Below are 19109 nucleotides of genomic sequence, written 5' to 3'. Positions count from 1 at the left end.
TCATCAAGAGTAGTGACTGGCGTATTGTGACGAGCCAGTTGCTCGGCCACCATTGACCAGACGTTTTCAGTTGGTGAAAAATCTGGAGAATGTGCTGGCCAGGGCAGCAGTCGAACATTTTCTGTATCCAGAAAGGCCCGTACAGCACTTGCAACATGGGGTCGTGCATTATCCTGCTGGAATGTAGGGTTTCGCAAGGACCGAATGAAGGGTAGAGCCACGGGTCGTAACACATCTGAAATGTAACGTCCACTGTTCAAAGTGGCGTCAATGCGAACAAGAGGTGACCCAGACGTGTAACCAATGGCACCCCATACCCTAAGGCCGGGTGATATGCCAGTATGGCGATGACGAATACACGCTTCCAATGTGCGTTCACCGCGATGTCGCCAAACACGGATGCGACCATCATGCTGCTGTAAACACAACCTGGATTCATCCGAAAAAATGACGTTTTGCCATTCGTGCACCCAGGTTCGTCGTTGAGTACACCATCGCAGGCGCTCCTGTCTGTGATGCAGCGTCAAGGGTAACCGCAGCGAAGGTCTCCGAGCTGATAGTCCATGCTGCTGCAAGCGTCGTCGAACTGTTCGTGCAGATGGTTGTTGTCTTGCAAACGTACCCATCTGTTGACTCAGGAATCGAGACGTGGCTGCACGATCCGTTACAGCCATGCGGATAAGATGCCTGTCATCTCGAGTGTTAGCGATACGAGGCCGTTGGGATCCAGCACGGCATTCTGTATTACCCTCCTGAACCTACTGATTCCATATTCTGCTAACGGTCATTGGATCTCGACCAACGCGAGCAGCAATGTCGCGATACGATAAACCGCAATCGCCATATGCTACAGTCCGATCTTTATCAAAGTCGTAAACGTAATGGTACGCATTTCTCCTCCTTACACGAGGCATCACAACAACGTTTCACCAGGCAACGCCGGTCAACTGCTGTTTGTGTATGAGAAATCAGTTGGAAACTTTCCTCATGTCAGCACATTGTAGGTATCGCCACCGGCGCCAGCCTTGTGTGAATGCTAATCATTTGCATATCACAGCATCTACTTCCTGTCGGTTAAATTTCGCGTCTGTAGCACGTCATCTTCGTGGTGTAGCAATTTAAATGGCCAGTAGTGTAAAACATCGCCTGGACCAAGGCTTGATGGGGGAGGTGGAGAAAAGCTACAGAACGCGTAATCCTTATCATCTAGGCGGTGATTTTCTGTTGACGTCAGGAGATTACATTAATGGGACAAGGGATATTTCAGTCCTATTGAAGTTGAGAAACAAGACGACAAGAACATGGGTAACTTTGGCCATATTCTAGAACATCGAACGAAAGGTGATGAAAACATACGAGCAAACTTGGAAGGAATTGGTAAACACGACAAATAGATTAGTGCCCCAGTCCAAAATCAGATCATCGTTTGCATCAACAACCAACTTCTGGAAAGGATTGTTCAGGCGCATTAATGGCACCAAAGGTGTTACGGTTCTGAGACTGATGGCAATGCTGGAATGGAGCAACTCTCTCCTTGTGAAAGTTATATTTCCCCGCATCTCAAGATTCCTGAAAATTTTCTGCAATTTGTGCCAATGTTTCATGTAACTGGGAAAGGATTAACCCGATCTATAATTGAAAACTTGGTAAAATTTGCTCTCGATGTGTCATTTTTACGAGGACAGGGCTATGACGGTGCTGCGTCCACGTCGGCAAAAGCCCCTGGGGCTCATGTACTCATACACCAGGACTACACTTCAGCTGTATAGTCTCAGTGTGCATCTCATAAGTTCAATTTGTTTAGTCACCGACACATGCACCATTACAAATGTCATCAGTTCACTAGGAACACTGGAAATAGTACGTTATTTCTTTGGGCCACCAAAGCGTAGACAAATACTAAATGATGCCCTTGAATCATTAACTGACGTTCGAAGCAGGAGTTTGAGACGTATCACACTCACTAGACGGACAGAGCGTCTTCTCAACGCACAAGACTTGAAGGAAATAAAGGGTGTTAAAAAAACTGTAGAATACTTTGAGAGGTTGTAAAACTCTTCAAAACAAGAAAAATAAGTCCATTAAACTTCCCGAGATAAACACGTGTTTATAGGGAAGGCTATGCGGCGGTTGATTGTGATATTATCACAGCCGTTCCATTGGCTCTCCGTTAAATGTGTCGGCAGGGTATTATGATGTCTTGCAGTATCCTACCTAACATTAGGTGGTCTGCAGTCAGTTGTGTGGTTCGAGTCGTGCTGTGGGTTGCGTTAGTTTTCGTCGTGTTTGTGTGCCTTATCGTACAGTACTTTCGTGGGTACGTATCATAGTGTTTTACTTTCTTACAAACGCGTATTAACTTACGTGTTTACTGTTATTGCGCTATTTATACGTACAAATGGTGTAGTACCTTTACATTTTTCCTCTTCCGCCACATGCTACAACCGAAGCCTACTACTCGACAAGTGAAATGGCGGATATGATACTCTGCAATGGTTTAGCAAGTGGACGTAGCCTGCGAGCCCGTGCCCACTACGCTGAAAAATATCCAGAGTGCAGAGTGACCTCTGGTAAGCTGTTCGGCAGGCTTTTCCAGCGTCTGAGGGACACAGGTGGCCTTCCACCTGGGAAGACTGACAGTGGAAGGCCTCGCACAGTCCGCACTCCTCACATGGGGGAACGTGTGCCACGTTTGGTGGAAGAAACCCACGGGAGCACCGTGCGACGATCAGCAGCACCACAAGGCGTGTCTCACTCCCTTATCTGTACGTTATTTCATGAACAATATCTATACCAGTATTATCTACAGCTCGTTCAGGCCCTAAGGCCGTAGGATCATCATGGCAGACAGCAGTTCCGTCAATGGCTGTTGTAGAAGTGCGCCTCAGATCCACTGTTCACATCCACGATTTTATTTATCGATGAGGTAGGATTCACAAGAGATGGTATTCTGAATTTCCATAACCAGCATGTATGGATCCCTAAGCAATTCAGGAAAGATGGCATCAACACTGATTCTCATGGGCAGGGCTAGTTGTCGATAGATTAATAGGGCTACACGTGATACCACAAACGTAACTGGAGCGTATTATCTGGACTTTCTCATTGATGTATTGCCTACATTGCTGGAGGCTGTGCCATTGCAATAACGAATACAAATGTGGTTGATGCATGATGGCACACCAGCACACTTTCATCACAATGTCCGCGAATATCTGAGGCAGATATTTGAGGACTGCTGGACTGGCCGTAGGGGCCCCACACCTTGGCCTGCTCCTTCCTCAGACCTCAATCCTCCGGACGTATGGTTATGGGGACACGTGAACGAATTGGTCTACACGACGCCAATCAACGATGTGCGGACACTACAGGATCGCGTCTTCAAAGAGTGCGTCATTTCTTACGCCAGAGGCTAGAGGAGTGCATTGTCATGAATGGACGCCACGTTGAACACCTCCTGGAAACACGTGTTTACCGCAGAAATTACGCATTTCAGGATCCATGTTTATTGGACTTATCTCAGAAGGTGTACATTTCCAGACCCATGTTAATTGGGCTTCTTTTTCTTGTTCCGATGAGGACTGCCACCTCTCAAAGTATTCGACACTTTTTTGAACACCCTGTATATGGTTGTGTTGTTTCTGTTCTGGGGAATATTCAAGAATTTGACAACAAGCCCACGTCCAACGACGCCATGTTAGCAGCCATCAAAAAAATTTTCAAATGTGTGTGAAATCTCATGGTACTTAACTGCTAAGGTCATCAGTCCCTGAGCTTATACACTACTTAAATTATCCTAAGGACAAACACACACACCCATACCCGAGGGAGGACTCGAACCTCCGCCGGGATCAGCAGCACAGTCCATGACTGCAGCGCAATAGACGTCTCGGGTAATCCCGCGCTAGCAGCCATCACCAAGCGAGTTTTTATCGTCTGCTCTATCATACTTTCTGAACTGTTTGCGCTGGTTGAGTCCATCTGCTGTAACTTCAGCGTCAAGATATAGATTTTGCAGATTTAGTCAGCATTACCAGTGATCTCAAAAGGGAACTGCTGGCAACAGGAGTTAGTATTGACGATACTTTGAGCCGGTTTTTCTTGGAAATCAAGTAATTAGCTTCAACCAATAGAGTTGAAGTCAAGCAACCGCCAATTTCTACTCACCAGCTACGTCGTGCAAATCGGGATACCGGGGATGATGTTGAGGGTCACTACTAAGTGTCTATGCTCCCCTCTGGATGCCTTCATTAGTTCACTAGAGCATCGGTTCTTGACACATTGTGAATTTTAAAACAGGTTTAATTGTCTTCTACCACGAAAAGCTGAAGAGACAGGTGTCATTGATGGAGTTACGAAACTACATTCATTTTATGCTTCAGATCAGTTACTCGCCGATTTAACAAAGACAAGGACTTAGTTGATGAATCTCCTTCATCAATGTTTAAGTCGACTCGAACAGTTGCCCCAAAACGCAATGGGAGCTTTGTCTATCTGCGACCATCGGATCTTTCCTAATGTGTTTCGGTTTCTGCACCTTTCGATAACTCTACCAGTGACAACGGCCACGAATGAGTGCAGTTTCTCCGCCCATTAGAGAAGACGTACTTAAGGAGCACAACTAGCGAGGCACGTCTGAAAGGGTTCGCCATGGCCACAGTTCATCGAGGAGAAAGGATTGATGTCCAAAATGTGATAAGTGATATGGCAAATCAAAAGAGACTTCAGTCTTACTTCTGTACTTTAAACTTATAGTAGCCGGTCGAAGTGGCCGCGCGGTTCTGGCGCTGCAGTCTGGAACCGCGAGACCGTTACGGTCGCAGGTTCGAATCCTGCCTCGGGCATGGATGTGTGTGATGTCCTTAGGTTAGTTAGGTTTAACTGGTTCTAAGTTCTAGGGGAATAACGACCTCAGCAGTTGAGTCCCATAGTGCTCAGAGCCATTTGAACCATTAAACTTATAGTAAGTGGTTTAATCATTTGCTCTATTTATGTGTATTAAAGTACCACACAAAAGCAGATTTTATGTACTTCAAAGTAAATTAACACGGGCCTAGGTTGTAAAAACAGGCAATTTATAGAATAGGTACATAAAATTCTCTTAGCAACTGGATTATGTTTTATTAAAATTATTCAAACTCTATAACGTTATAAAAGTGATTTCACGATGGCATTCATAACCTCAATAAATCGTTTTGTAATGTAATTAAAGTTCTAATTATTATTATTATTATATAAACCAGAGACGCAGTTTATTTTTATAATTTTGAACATTAAATTAGTATGTATCAATGAAATAAATTTTTAGTTTGAGCTATTTTAAATTATAGTCATATCCCACCCTCCTCCAAACATTGTAAATACATCACTGGGTCAAACAATACAGTAACTGCACATTAGCTGACTGAACGGTTATAGTGTGGTCGATGAGTCTCGATTTTGTATCTTTTGCTCAGTGACCCAATGAGGTGCTTGAAGGACGGTGTGTGGACTGTGTACTTCAGACCATAGGTGGTTTGGTGATATTTTGTGCCCTTTTTTTCGTACCGTGATTTGGGTACACACATTCAGGTTACCTTGAACATGTGGACACTCCCGTCTTCCGAGATGACAACAGTCGTTTTCACAGGATTGGGCACGAACGATTCTGGTTTGACGAACACTGATACCCCTACTGCACCTCGACAGGGCCACTAAATCATCCGATCTTAAGCCAATAGAGAATGCCGTTGATTGTATGGGACAGTAAGTAAAACGTAGCAATTAACATCCCCGATATTTGGTAGCTCTACAGGGTATTATCATCAACTCGTAGGGAAGCTGGATATTGTATGCCTGAAAAAAGCTGTGCGCTCTCTTCTTCGTCAAACCGATTCCTTCATCAAGGCTAGAGGCGACGCTCTGTCCTATTAGCGTGATGCCTGAATGAGAAATCTTTTATTTGATGTGCTTGTATGGTAGGAAATAAAAAAAAAACTTTCAGCAACTGACATGAAGGCTCACGAACATCGCAAATATTCAGGGTGGTCCATTGATCATGACCGAGCCACATATCTCACGAAATAAGCGTCAAACGAAGAAACTACAAAGAACGAAACTTGTCTAGCTTGAAGGGGGAAACCAGATGGCGCTATGCTTGGCCCGCTAGATGGCGCTGCCATAGGTCAAACGGATATCAACTGCATTTTTAAAAAAATAGGAACCCCCATTTTTTATTACATATTCGTGTAGTACGTAAAGAAATATGGATGTTTTAGTTGGACCACTTTTTTCGCTTTGTGACAGATGGCGCTGCGATAGTCACAAACGTATAAGTACGTGGTATCACGTAACATTCCGTCAGTGCGGTCGGTATTTGCTCCGTGATACATTACCCTTGCTAAAATGGACCGTTCACCAAACGTGAAACGAGAAATGCTGTGAGTTTTGGAACAACATAAATTAAGACATTACACGCCTACCTTTGTGCCGAGGATGTGCTTTTTATAAGCTATTGACTTTACTTTTCCTCAGTTCCTCACTTAATAAACTTAATATACCACTGTTTCAGATTACTCTTACGTCTGCACTACATCTTAATGAGGTGACAGTGTGTAAACTCCGCTGTGTTTTGGCACAAGAAGCGAATTTTAATACGGCAACAAGAGAAATGCAGCTTTCACTCAAAATTCGGCATTGACGCCTCTATGAAAGTTACAAACTGTTAACGACCAAGGAGAAAATACCAGGGACGTTTCATAAATAATGCGCAAATTGGTATTACTGAGGATTGTTTGAAGCAACAACAATGTAAATTAGGTCAGATGTAGTTGCGAACTTGAAATAGAAGCACGTGCTTTTGTTTTTTTGCTTTACACTCTGACATAAAATTGGAAGAGGTAGAAATAGACCCTACAGGGCTCTGAGGTGCCTGAAGACCAGAAAACAAGATAGAAACTTTACGCGGCAAAAACCCAACAGCAATACACAGTGCATTAAGTTAAGTTTGTGGTGAGTTTACAGCACACTGTAGTTCAGTTACGCTAGAATAAAATGATAGTGCGACTTGTGAGGAACACTATGAAGCCACAGGAATTCTTCCAGCATCACTATTCCGTATTCTGACAAATTATTTGAAGAGGAGAAAATTTTGTGCAAGATGCATTGCACACTATTGGACTGCTGAAGAGAAGCAGAAACGCCTGGACATTGCAACCTTGCTCAGGCATCGATTCGACCGTGAAATTCAAGGATTCTTGTGAGGTATTATCGCTACTGACGAAATGTGGATTATAAACTTTGACCGGAGTTGAAATCACAGTTCAACGAGTGGAGAGTTTCAGATTGTCCACGTCCAAAAAGTTTCGATGCATCAATCAAAGCTTAAGCAAATGATGACTTTTGCTTATGAGCACCAAAGAATCATCATGACAGATAGAATCCCATTTGAAACAATGTCACAGCAGTGTATTAATGCAAATCTATGCAAAACCTACGTAGAAAAAGGCACAAAACCCAACCTTAGTTGCTCAGGGCTGAGCCACTTGTCCTCCACGACAGTGGTCGCATTCATATCGGCAATGTTGTAGGCCAAAAACACCGCGAATAACGATGGGAAGTGTTGAGACATCCTTCCTACAGTCCAGATTTGAGAGCACCAGCCTTCGACTTATTCCCGAAGTTGAAAAAACCTATGTGTGGACGCCGTTATCTTTCTCTGAAAGAGCTTTGTACCACTGTTACCTGAGCTATTCGACAGATGCACAGAAGTGGTGTCTTGGATGAACAACAGAGCTTCCGCGATGTTGGGATTCAGTCATAGAGAAGCAGGGAGACTATATGGAAAGGGTTCAAAGAGATCTTTCTTTCTTTCTTTCGCTTACGCCATAGTCCTGCAGCAATTGCAGGGTCGGCGTGGTTACAACGGATTTATCAGTGTTAGGGATGGCCGGATGCCCTTCCTGCCGCCACCCCGTACCCCCCAGGACGGAGTCAGTGTAGCCCAACAGTCTGCGTCGAGTGGAAATCGTGAAATAGTGCGGACGTGTTTCAAATGTCTGCGACGCGTGTAACTAAGGCGGAACGTGGGGACCAGCCCGGTATTCACCTAGCGGGATGTGGAAAAGCGCCTAGAAACCACATCACGGCTGGCCGGCACACCGACCCTCGTCGTTAATCCGCCGGGCGGATTCGATCCGGGGCCGGCGCGCCTGCCCGAGCCCAGGAAGCAGCACGTTACTGCTCTCGGCTACCCTGGCGGGTCGAGGGCTTTAAAGAGATATTGAAGAAAAAAATATACGTGTAAGTAATCAAAAATTAGTGTGTATCATTATGAAATGTCCGTCGTAAATCGCTGTTTTTGTTGGATTTTGAGCGGAATTCCTTTTCGATATTTTTAAATACTAACCAGAGGAAGGTGACAGAGGGTCTTTTTGAGTAATCGCCATGCAAGTGTGGGCATGGAGGGTCTTCACTTAACATCTACAAAAACTTTCTTTACTTTACTTTTTCGTGTCTGGAGACTACAATTTGTTTGCCCAGTATTGGGCAATGTCCAATGCTTCTTCTTTAGCCAGCCATAGACCGTCGAGAGTTCATCTGTGGGGGCAGGCACAGCATTGTAGGAGATGTTCCATGTCCTGTCGAGTGCCGCAGTCGCATTTGTCGTCATTTTCGTCCAACAAACCCCATTTGATCAAATTAGATTTCACAGGAGCCACCCCAGTTCTGATGCGGTTAAGCATTCTCCAGGTTTTCCAATCACCAGAAACGCCGTTTGGTGGGTCCTGTCTTAGCGGATAGTAGATGGGGGGTTCATCTAAGGCGCAAATTAGGAAACGGCGTCTGGATTTGAGTCTGCTGGGGCCACACTCTGGGCCAAATATTGAGTGACGGGCATCAAAGGTTTGTTTTAGCTTCTCGGTATGTTCATGGGCTTTCCTACGTGAGTCAGGGTTTGTGAAACCTGCGGCCCTGTGACGATTTTCTATGGGGGTTGGTATCATGGAGCCTGTCACTATCCTGGGTGTTTCATTCAAGCTAACATCTACCTTTTTTGCGTGGGCGGATCTGCACCATACTGGGCACGCATATTCGGCAGTCGAGAAGCACAAAGCTTGGGCTAAAGTTCTGACGACGGTCGGTTTGGCACCCCATTTGCTATTGGACAGCTTTCTTATTAGGGAATTTCGTGCTTCTACTTTTTTGCGTGTTTTTTTCGCAATGATATTTGTATGTCAATGTTCTGTCCAGCACGACGCCAAGGTAGGTGGGAGTATCTGTGTGTTCTGGTAGTGTCCCATCCCAGGTAACATTGAGCCTGTACTCTGCCTGCCTCGAGTTCAGATTGAATGCACTCACTTGAGTTTTGGAGGGATTGGGTTTTAGAGAATTCTTTTTGTAGTAGGTTGACATTGTGGAATGGGCGGTTTCTAGTTTCTCCTCGATGGCTTCAAACCTGTTGCCTTGAACTGTTATTGCCAGGTCGTCTGCATATACAAAAGTTTTGGTTTTGTCTGGAGTTGGTTGGTCATTTGTATATATGTTGAATATGACTGGCACCAACACGCTGCCTTGGGCGAGCGCATTTTTCTGATTCCGCCATCGACTCTTTTTTCCCCTCGAGCATTACGAAGAACTGGAGCAGGGATTCGATTATCTTGACTAGGTGATAGTCTTTCAGGGTGTCGTAGGTTTAATGCAGTAGTGTCCGGTGATCTACTGTATCATAGGCGGAACTTAGGTCGACTATCTACAAAAAATGTGGGTGTATGCTTCAGTTTAGAACGGCACTTACCCTGGAGCACTCGGCATTTCCCATACAGCGCCTGTCCGCAACCCCCACTACTACCCCTGCCCACTCATGTCCTGCCGACTGCGCATCAACCGGCCACATAATTCTGCTCGCAGTCTGCTTTCGGGACTTCTTGGGAGTAGAAGAATTTTGTTACTGTTATAGCTGTTCCCTAAATATGTCAGTATTGGAGCATGTAGCCTTGGAACTGTAAGTAGTAATGGAGCAGGTGGGGAGGCGCTGAGTGGTAACCGTGCGTTGACAGGGAGGAGCTGCGCGCGTGGTCGCGTCGCCGGCTGCGGCCGTCGCTGTGGCACTTCCTGCCCACGGCGCTGTCCTTCATGGCACCCGGCGTGGCGGGGCTGCTGCCCCAGGGCCCGGTGCCGCCTCCCGACTTCCTGCACATCGTCCGGAGGGTGGCCGAAGCCAACGCCGAGGCGGGCGACTGCGCGCCGCGGCGCGACATCGCCACACACCTCCAGAAGCTGCGGGATGGTGAGTCAATCCTCAAACCGCTGAATGTCTCTTCATAATGTAGTGAGCTGATGAAAGACATGGGATAAAGATACGCACATATGCAGATTGTGACAGTGTCACATGTTGTTGTTGTGGTCTTCAGTCCTGACACTGGTTTGATGCAGCTCTCCATGCTACTCTATCCTGTGCAAGCCTCTTCATCTCCCAGTACCTACTGCAACCTACATCCTTCTGAATCTGCTTAATGTATTCATGTCTTGGTCTCCCTCTACGATTTCTACCCTCCACGCTGCCCTCCAGTACTAAATTTGTGATCCCTTGATGCCCCAGAACATGTCCTACCAACCGATCCCTTCTTCTAGTCAAGTTGTGCCACAAACTCCTCTTCTCCCCAATTCTATTCAATACTTCCTCATTATTTATGTGATCTACCCATCTAATATTCAGCATTCTTCCGCAGCACCACATTTCGAAAGCTTCTATTCTCTTCTTGTCCAAACTATTTATCGTCCATGTTTCACTTTCATACATGGCTACACTCCATACAAATACTTTCAGAAACGACATCCTGACACTTAAATCTATACTCGATGTTAACAAATTTCTCTTCTTCAGAAACGCTTTCCTTGCCATTGCCAGTCTACATTTTATATCCTCTCTACTTCGACCATCATCAGTTATTTTTCTCCCCAAATAGCATAACTCCTTAACTACTTTAAGTGCCTAATTTCCTAATCTAATTCCCTCAGTATCACCCTACTTAATTCGACTACATTCCATTATCCTCGTTTTGCCTTTGTTGGTGTTCATCTTACATCCTCCTTTCAAGACACTGTCCATTCCGTTCAACTGCTCTTCCAAGTCCTTTGTTGTCTCTGACAGAATTACAAGGGGGGGGTTCAAAGGGCTCTGAGCACTATGGGACTTAACATCTATGGTCATCAGTCCCCTAGAACTTACAACTACTTAAACCTAACTAACCTAAGGACAGCACACAACACCCAGCCATCACGAGGCAGAGAAAATCCCTGACCCCGCCGGGAATCGAACCCGGGAACCCGGGCGTGGGAAGCGAGAACGCTACCGCACGACCACGAGATGCGGGCCAGAATTACAATGTCGTCGGCGAACCTCAAAATTTTTATGTCTTCTCCATTGATTTTAACACCTACTCCGAACTTTTCTTTCGTTTCCTTTACTGCTGGCTCAATATACAGATTGAATAGCAACGGGGAGAGCCTACAACCCTGTCTCACTCCCTTCCCAACCACTGCTTCCCTTTCATGTTCCTCGACTCTTATAACTGCCATCTGCTTTCTGTACAAATTGTTAATAGCCTTTCGCTCCCTGTATTTTACCCCTGTCACCTTCAGAATTCGAAAGAGAATATTCCAGTCAACATTGTCAAAAGCTTTCTCTAAGTCTACAAATGCTAGAAACGTAGGTTTGCTTTTCCTTAATCTTTCTTCTAAGATAAGTCGTAGGGTCAGTATTACCTCACGTGTTCCAACATTTCTACGGATTCAAACTGGTATTCTCCGAGGTCGGCTTCTAACAGTTTTTCCATTCGTCTGTAAAGAATTCGCGTTAGTATTTTGCAGCTGTGACTTATTAAACTGATAGTTCGGTAATTTTCACATCTGTCAACACCTGCTTTCTTTGGGATTGGAATTATTATATTCTTCTTCAAGTCTGTCACATACACGAGATATAAAAGAGCAGTGCGTTGGCGGAGCTATTTGTTCTCGGGTGATTCCTGTGAAAACGTTTCCGACGTGATTATGGCCGCACGACAGCATTTAACAGACTTTGAACGTGGAATGGTAGTTGAAGCTAGACACTTGGCACATTCCATTTCGGAAATCGTTAGGAAATTCATTATTCCGAGGTCCACAGCGCGAAGAACGTGCCAAGAATACCAAATTTCAGGCATTACCTCTCACCATGGACAACACAGTGACCAATGGCCTTCACTTAACGACCGAGAGCAGCATAGAGTTGTCAGTGCTAACAGACAAGCAATAATGCCTGAAATATTCACGGAAATCAATGTGGGACATACGACAAGCGTATCTGGAAAGTGCGGCGAAATTCTGGATTATTGCAGCAGATGAGCGACGCTAGCGCCTTTTCCAACAGCACGATATCGCCTGCAGCACCTGCCTTGGGTTCGTGACCATATCTGTGGAACCCTGTATGATTGGAAAACCGAGGCCTGGTCATATGAGTCCGATTTTCAGTTGATAAGAGCTGATGGTAGGGTTCAAGTGTGGCATAGATCCAAGAAAACCATGGATCCAGGTTGTTGGTTGGTTGGTTGGTTTGTTGATGGGGGGGGGGGGGGGGAGGGGACCAAACAGCGAGGCCATCGGTCCCATCGGATTAGGATGGTTCCTTTCAAAGGAACCATCTGCCAAAGTTATTTAGGGAAATCACAGAAAACCTAAATCAGGATGACAGGATGCGGCTTTGAACCGTCGTCCTCCCCAATGCGAGTCCAGTGTGCTAACCACTGCGTCACCTTGCTCGGTGGTTCCAAGTTGTCAACAAGGTATTGTGCAATCTGGTGATGGCTCCATATGGTGGCGGCTGTGTTATATGGAGTGGGTTGGCTCCTGTGGTCCAGATGAACCGATTGTTGATGAAACGGTTATGTTCGGCAGTTTGGAGACCATTTGCAGCCACTCGTTGACCTCATGTTCACAAACAACGATGTCGAGTCAGTTCTGTATGTTTGCTTTGAAGAACATTCTGGACGACTGGACTGGATGATCTGGCCAACCAAACTGCCCGACTTGAATCCCATCGAACATTTATAAGACGTAATAGAGGGGTTAGTTCGTCCACAAAATCTTGCGCCGACAGCACTTCCGCGAATATGGACAGCCACAGAGGCAGTATGGCTCAGTATTTCTGCAGGAGAATTCCAACGACTTCAGTCCATGTCACGTCGAATTGCTGGACTACGCTGGGAAAAAGTTAGCCCGACTTGCAATTAGGAGGTATCCCATGAGTTTTCTCACCTCAGTATAGTCTGCCGTCATCTCGCTCTGCTTCTTAATCGTAAACCGCCCTTAGACGGGGCATAAAAGCTGATGTGGGTACGGAGCTGTTTTGTGACGTCAGCTGCTGTTATTTCACACTGAAGAGACATTGCTGCGCATGAAACACGAAGTACGTTCTCCGTTATGTCGGGAAAGTGCAACGCAGCGTTTAACCAATAAGAAGCGAGACCGTTCTCTTCTTGACAAGCAGAACGTTGGTGATGCCATAATGGATTTTGTGGTATCAGTCGAAGTTGAAGCTCCACTTTTGGTGGATTTTATGTTGCGGATAACAAGAAAAAACACTCAGCACTCTATAATCATTCATATTTTTATAAAAATTCTAAAAAATAAAAACTCGAGAATGATGAGGTGATTCCAAAATGCACATAGCTGAATTAATGTGCTTTATTCGCAACTACCAGTTCCCGTCAGTATAGAACGCATCTTGAGTTTTATCTGCCAAGAATACAAACCACTGTGTCAATTTTTTTGAAGTGGTAGAAATACAGAACCAGAGATAGTGTAGGTCCCCCTCTCTGAACCATGGACCTTGCCGATGGTGGGGAGGCTTGAGTGCTTCAACGATACGGATAGCCGTACCGTAGGTGCAGCCACAACGGAGGGGTATCTGTTGAGAGGCCAGACAAACGTGTGGTTCCTGAAGAGGGGCAGCAGCCTTTTCAGTAGTGCAGGGGCAACAGTCTGGATGATTGACTGATCTGGCCCTGTAACACGAACCAAAACGGCCTTGCTGTTTTGGTACTGCGAACGGCTGAAAGCAAGGGGAAACTACAGCCGTAATTTTTCCCGAGGCCATGCAGCTTTAATGTATGATTAAATGATAATGGCGTACTCTTGGGTAAAATATTCCGCAGGTAAAATAGTCCCCCATTCGGATCTCCGGGCAGGGACTACTCAAGAGGACATCGTTATCAGGAGAAAGAAAACTGGCGTTCTACGGATCGGAGCGTGGAATGTTAGATCCCTTAATCGGGCAGGTAGGTTAGAAAATTTAAAAAGGGAAATGGATAGGTTAAAGTTAGATATAGTGGGAATTAGTGAAGTTCGGTGGCAGGAGGAACAAGACTTTTGGTCAGGTGAATACAGGGTTATAAATACAAAATCAAATATGGGTAATGCAGGAGTAAGTTTAATAATGAATAAAAAAAATAGGAGTACGGATAAGCTACTACAAACAGCATAGTGAACGCATTATTGTGGCCAAGATAGACACGAAGCCCACGCCTACTACAGTAGTACAAGTTTATATGCCAACTAGCTCTGCAGATGATGAAGAAATTGATGAAATGTATGATGAGATAAAAGAAATTATTCAGATAGTGAAGGGACTCTAAAATTTAATAGTCATGGGTGACTGGAATTCGATAGTAGGAAAAGGAAGGGAAGGAAACGTAGTAGGTGAATATGGAATGGGGGTGAGGAATGAAAGAGGAAGATGCATGGTAGAATTTTGCGCAGAGCATAACTTAATCATAGCTAACACTTGTTTCAAGAATCATGAAAGAAGGTTGTTTACATGGAAGAACCCTGGAGATACTAAAAGTTTCAGATAGATTATATAATGGTAATACAGAGATTTAGGAAAAAGTTTTTAAATTGTAAGACATTTCCAGGGGCAGATGTGGACTTTGACCACAATCTATTGGTTATGAACTGTAAATTAAAACTGAAGAAACTGCAAAAAGGTGGGCATTTAAGGAGATGGGACCTGGACAAACCGAAAGAACCAGAGGTTTTACAGAGTTTGAGGGAGAGCATAAGGGAACAATTGACAGGAATGGGGGAAAAATACAGTAGAAGATGAATGGGTAGCTTTGAGGAATATAATAGTGAAGGCAGCAGAGGATCAAGTAGGTAAAAAGATGAGGGCTAGTAGAAATCCTTGGGTAACAGAAGAGATACTGAATTTAATTGATGAAAGGAGGAAATATAAAAATGCAGTAAGTGAAACAGGCAAAAAGGAATACAAACGTCTCAAAAATGACATCTACAGAAAGTGCCAAATGGATAAGCAGGGATGGCTAGAGGACAAATGTAAAGATGTAGAGGCTTATCTCATGAGGGGTAAGATAGATACTGCCTACAGGAAAATTAAAGAGATCTTTGGAGAAAGGAGAACCACTTGCATGAATATCAAGAGCTCAGATGGAAACCCAGTTCTAAGCAAAGAAGGGAAAGCAGAAAGGTGGAAGGAGTATATAGAGGGTCTATACAGGGGCGATGTTCTTGAGGATACTATTACGGAAATGGAAGAGGAGGTAGATGAAGATGAAATAGGAGATATGATACTACATGAAGAGTTTGACAGAGCACTGAAAGACCTAAGTCGAAACAATGCGCCGGGAGTAGACAACATTCCATTAGAACTACTGCTAGCCTTGGGAGAGCCAGTCCTGACAAAACTCTACCTTCTGGTGTGCAAAATGTATGAGACAGGCGAAATTCCCTCAGACTTCAAGAAGAATATAATAATTCCAATCCCAAAGAAAGCAGGTGTTGACAGATGTGAAAATTACCGAACTATCAGTTTAATAAGCCACAGCTGCAAAATACTAACGCGAATTCTTTACAGACGAATGGAAAAACTCTTAGAAGCCGACCCCGGGGAAGACTAGTTTGGATTCCGTAGGAATGTTGGAACACGTGAGGCAATACTGACCCAACGACTTATCTTAGAAGAAAGATTAAGGAAAGGGAAACCTACGTTTCTAGCATTTGTAGACTTAGAGAAAGCTTTTGACAATGTTGACTTGAATATTCTCTTTCGAATTCTGTAGATGACAGGGGTAAAGTCAGGGAGCGGAAGGCTATTAACAATTTGTACAGAAAGCAGGTGGCAGTTATAAGAGTCGAGGGACATGAAAGGGAAACAGTGGTTGGGAAGGGAGTGAGACAGGGTTGTAGGCTCTCCCCGTTGCTATTCAATCTGCATATGGAGCCAGCAGTAAAGGAAACGAAAGAAAAGTTCGGAGTAGGTATTAAAATCAATGGAGAAGAAATAAAAACTTTGAGGTTCGCCGACGACATTGTAATTCTGTCAGAGACAACAAAGGACTTGGAAGAGCAGTTGAACGGAATGGACAGTGACTTGAAAGGAGGATGTAAGATGAACATCAACAAAGGCAAAACGAGGATAATGGAATGTAGTCGAATTAAGTCGGGTGATGCTGAGGGAATTAGATTAGGAAATGAGACACTTGAAGTAGTAAAGGAGTTTTGGTATTTGGGGAGCAAAATAACTGATGATGGTCCTAGTAGAGAGGATATAAAATGTAGACTGGCAATGGCAAGGAAAGCGTTTCTGGAGAAGAGAAATTTGTTAACATCGAGTATAGATTTAAGTGTCAGGAAGTCGTTTCTGAAAGTATTTGTATGGAGTGTAGCCATGTATGGAAGTGAAACATGGACGATAAATAGTTTGGACAAGAAGAGAATAGAAGCTTTATAAATGTGGTGATACAGAAGAATGCTGAATATTAGATGGGTAGATCACATAAATAATGAGGAGGTATTGAATAGGATTGGGGAGAAGAGGAGTTTGTGGCACAACTTGACTAGAAGAAGGGATCGGTTGGTAGGACTTGTTCTGAGGCATCAAGGGATCACCAATTTAGTACTGGAGGGCAGCGTGGAGGGTAAAAATCGTAGAGGGAGACCAAGAGATGAATACACTAAGCAGATTCAGAGTACAGTACAGTAGGTACTGGGAGATGAAGAGGCTTGCACAGGATAGAGTAGCATGGAGAGCTGCATCAAACCAGTGTCAGGACTGAAGACCACAACAACAAGAACAACACCAGGTAGTGTAGGTATTCAAGAAATGTCACTTGAATCAGTATGGTTCTATCGCTCTCAAGTAATATAAAGGGAAGTAACATGTGCCGACACATTCCATGACCTTGGAGATTTTCTCCTCAAATTGGTCCTACGGAGCTAGACGTTTTAAAATGAATAAAGAAAACATTACTCCCAAAGTCACTTGCAAGTAGATAGCCCCACTAGTTGGCTGATCGAGATGTTGGCTTCCATATAATGACGTCACGCGCTGTCTACATTATTCTATGATCTAAGGTAGGGGTTTCCAACCTCTTAGCTTACCTGTGTCTCGTTGGAAGAAGACGAGTAGTTTTCGGCCGCGGATAATATAATTGGAAGTTATTATTTATGGTTCTTTACTTTGAAAGATATTTATATATGAGATTCGACTTTGAATCTGAGAAACTAATGTAACAGTATCAGGTTCGATCGAAGTGGTTGCCGCTCTCAGGGTGTTCTCGAGGTGTTCATCTGAGATTTTGGTTCTTTTTAAAAAAACAACTGTCCACAGACTTAGCGTGCTTCCAAAAAAAGATGGCTGTGTAGCATGGGTTATTTGATTCTCGGCTCGTATGATCTGCAAAAATCCAGTGAAGATACATGATCAAATTTTTCTTTTAGGTTCCACTTGAAAATTTTCTGGCAACGTACCGATCAGAGACAGGGTCGAAGATGTCGAGGCCACGTTATGGAGGACTTCCTCTACTGTGGGTAGACTGTGAGGGGAATGAGCGTGATGGCCGCTGCGTGGCGGCGAAGTGTGAGGAAAGCAGCTTCCGCCGTCACGTGCTGTACTAGCACGTTTCGATTCGTACCGATCATCACCTATTTGCAGAAATTGCTCACGAAAGTAAAACTATTTCGTGAAAGCTCACTATAGAGCCGTTCACGTTCAAATGCGGTTCTTATTTGTAGCAGTGGATACGATATCAGATTAAAAACGCGTTACAACAGAATTACGATACTCTCAAATACCAAACATTGGCAGTAATTGCAATCCACACGAAGATTTCTAGATTCTACCAATTTGCAGTGATCAGTACTACGGTCAAAATGGTTCTGTATCACAGATGTACGTACATAAGACAGTATTTCTTTCTATTTCCATAAATTAATGTCATTATAATCTCAAAAACTCTAGTTTCGCAGTTGCAACGGAAGTAGCCCTAAGATAACAGATTAGCACGTCTGGCGGATTGGCCGGTTATAGGAACGAGAGTCTTGGGGTTGAAGTACGGCATGGGCGGCAGTGTTAACAACAGGATGGAACAAGGAACATAATGTGGTATCAGCACAATGGGTGTCTGGCACATTTCTCGCTGATGGCTAGAAATGAGTTGCAGAGACAATTCCCAAATCGTTGGATTGGACGCGGAGGAGATGTGTCGTGGCCGGCTCGTTCGCCAGACTTGACACCTCTAGATTTTTTCTTCTGGGGATTCGTAAGAGACACTATTTAAAGACGTTACAACTACACCTGAAGATATGCGAGAAAGAACTGTTAGAGCATGTGCTTCGATAAGTACCAAAGTTATAAGGAATACCACTTCACCCATGATAAGAAGATTGTAGCACTGCATTGATACCAATGCTCATCACTTCGAACACCATCTGTAAATGGACGTTCATTCCACCTGTGTGACCTTTGTTGACCTTCAAAGACCTTACTGTTTCACATCATTAGATTTGTCCCGATAGCCGCTATCAGAAAATAAGTACCAAATTATAGCATCCCATTAAAAAAAAAAAAGATTGACCTTCGTATCTCTGTAGCGATCCCACCTAGCAACAAAAAACTAACGTTTTATTGTGGCCCCCGTTTTCCATGCAACTTTTGTCCCACAAACTTTTCAGCTCCTATCATACTTTCGGAGTTATTCTTGGTGGCAATAGTTGGTGACTCACCCTGTATAATTGCTAACAAACAGCAACAAGCTCATAAGCCTTTTGTTAACAAGTGTGGATGAACAAATTAA

At 44.3% G+C, this 19109-nt stretch overlaps 1 protein-coding gene across 1 annotated transcript in view; it reads left to right on the top strand.

The window, feature by feature from the left end:
- LOC126484677 (probable cytochrome P450 6d5) overlaps positions 1–19109 on the top strand; it is a 176753-nt gene that overhangs the window by 123211 nt on the left and 34433 nt on the right. The window contains exon 5 of the mRNA XM_050108271.1: positions 10038–10267. Within this exon, the coding sequence (XP_049964228.1) occupies positions 10038–10267 (230 nt within the window). The remainder of the gene's footprint in view (positions 1–10037; positions 10268–19109) is intronic.

This window comes from Schistocerca serialis, chromosome 6 (assembly GCF_023864345.2).
Source record: "Schistocerca serialis cubense isolate TAMUIC-IGC-003099 chromosome 6, iqSchSeri2.2, whole genome shotgun sequence".
NCBI classification, from domain to species: domain Eukaryota; kingdom Metazoa; phylum Arthropoda; class Insecta; order Orthoptera; family Acrididae; genus Schistocerca; species Schistocerca serialis.
This window is presented reverse-complemented; position numbering and strand designations above follow the sequence as displayed.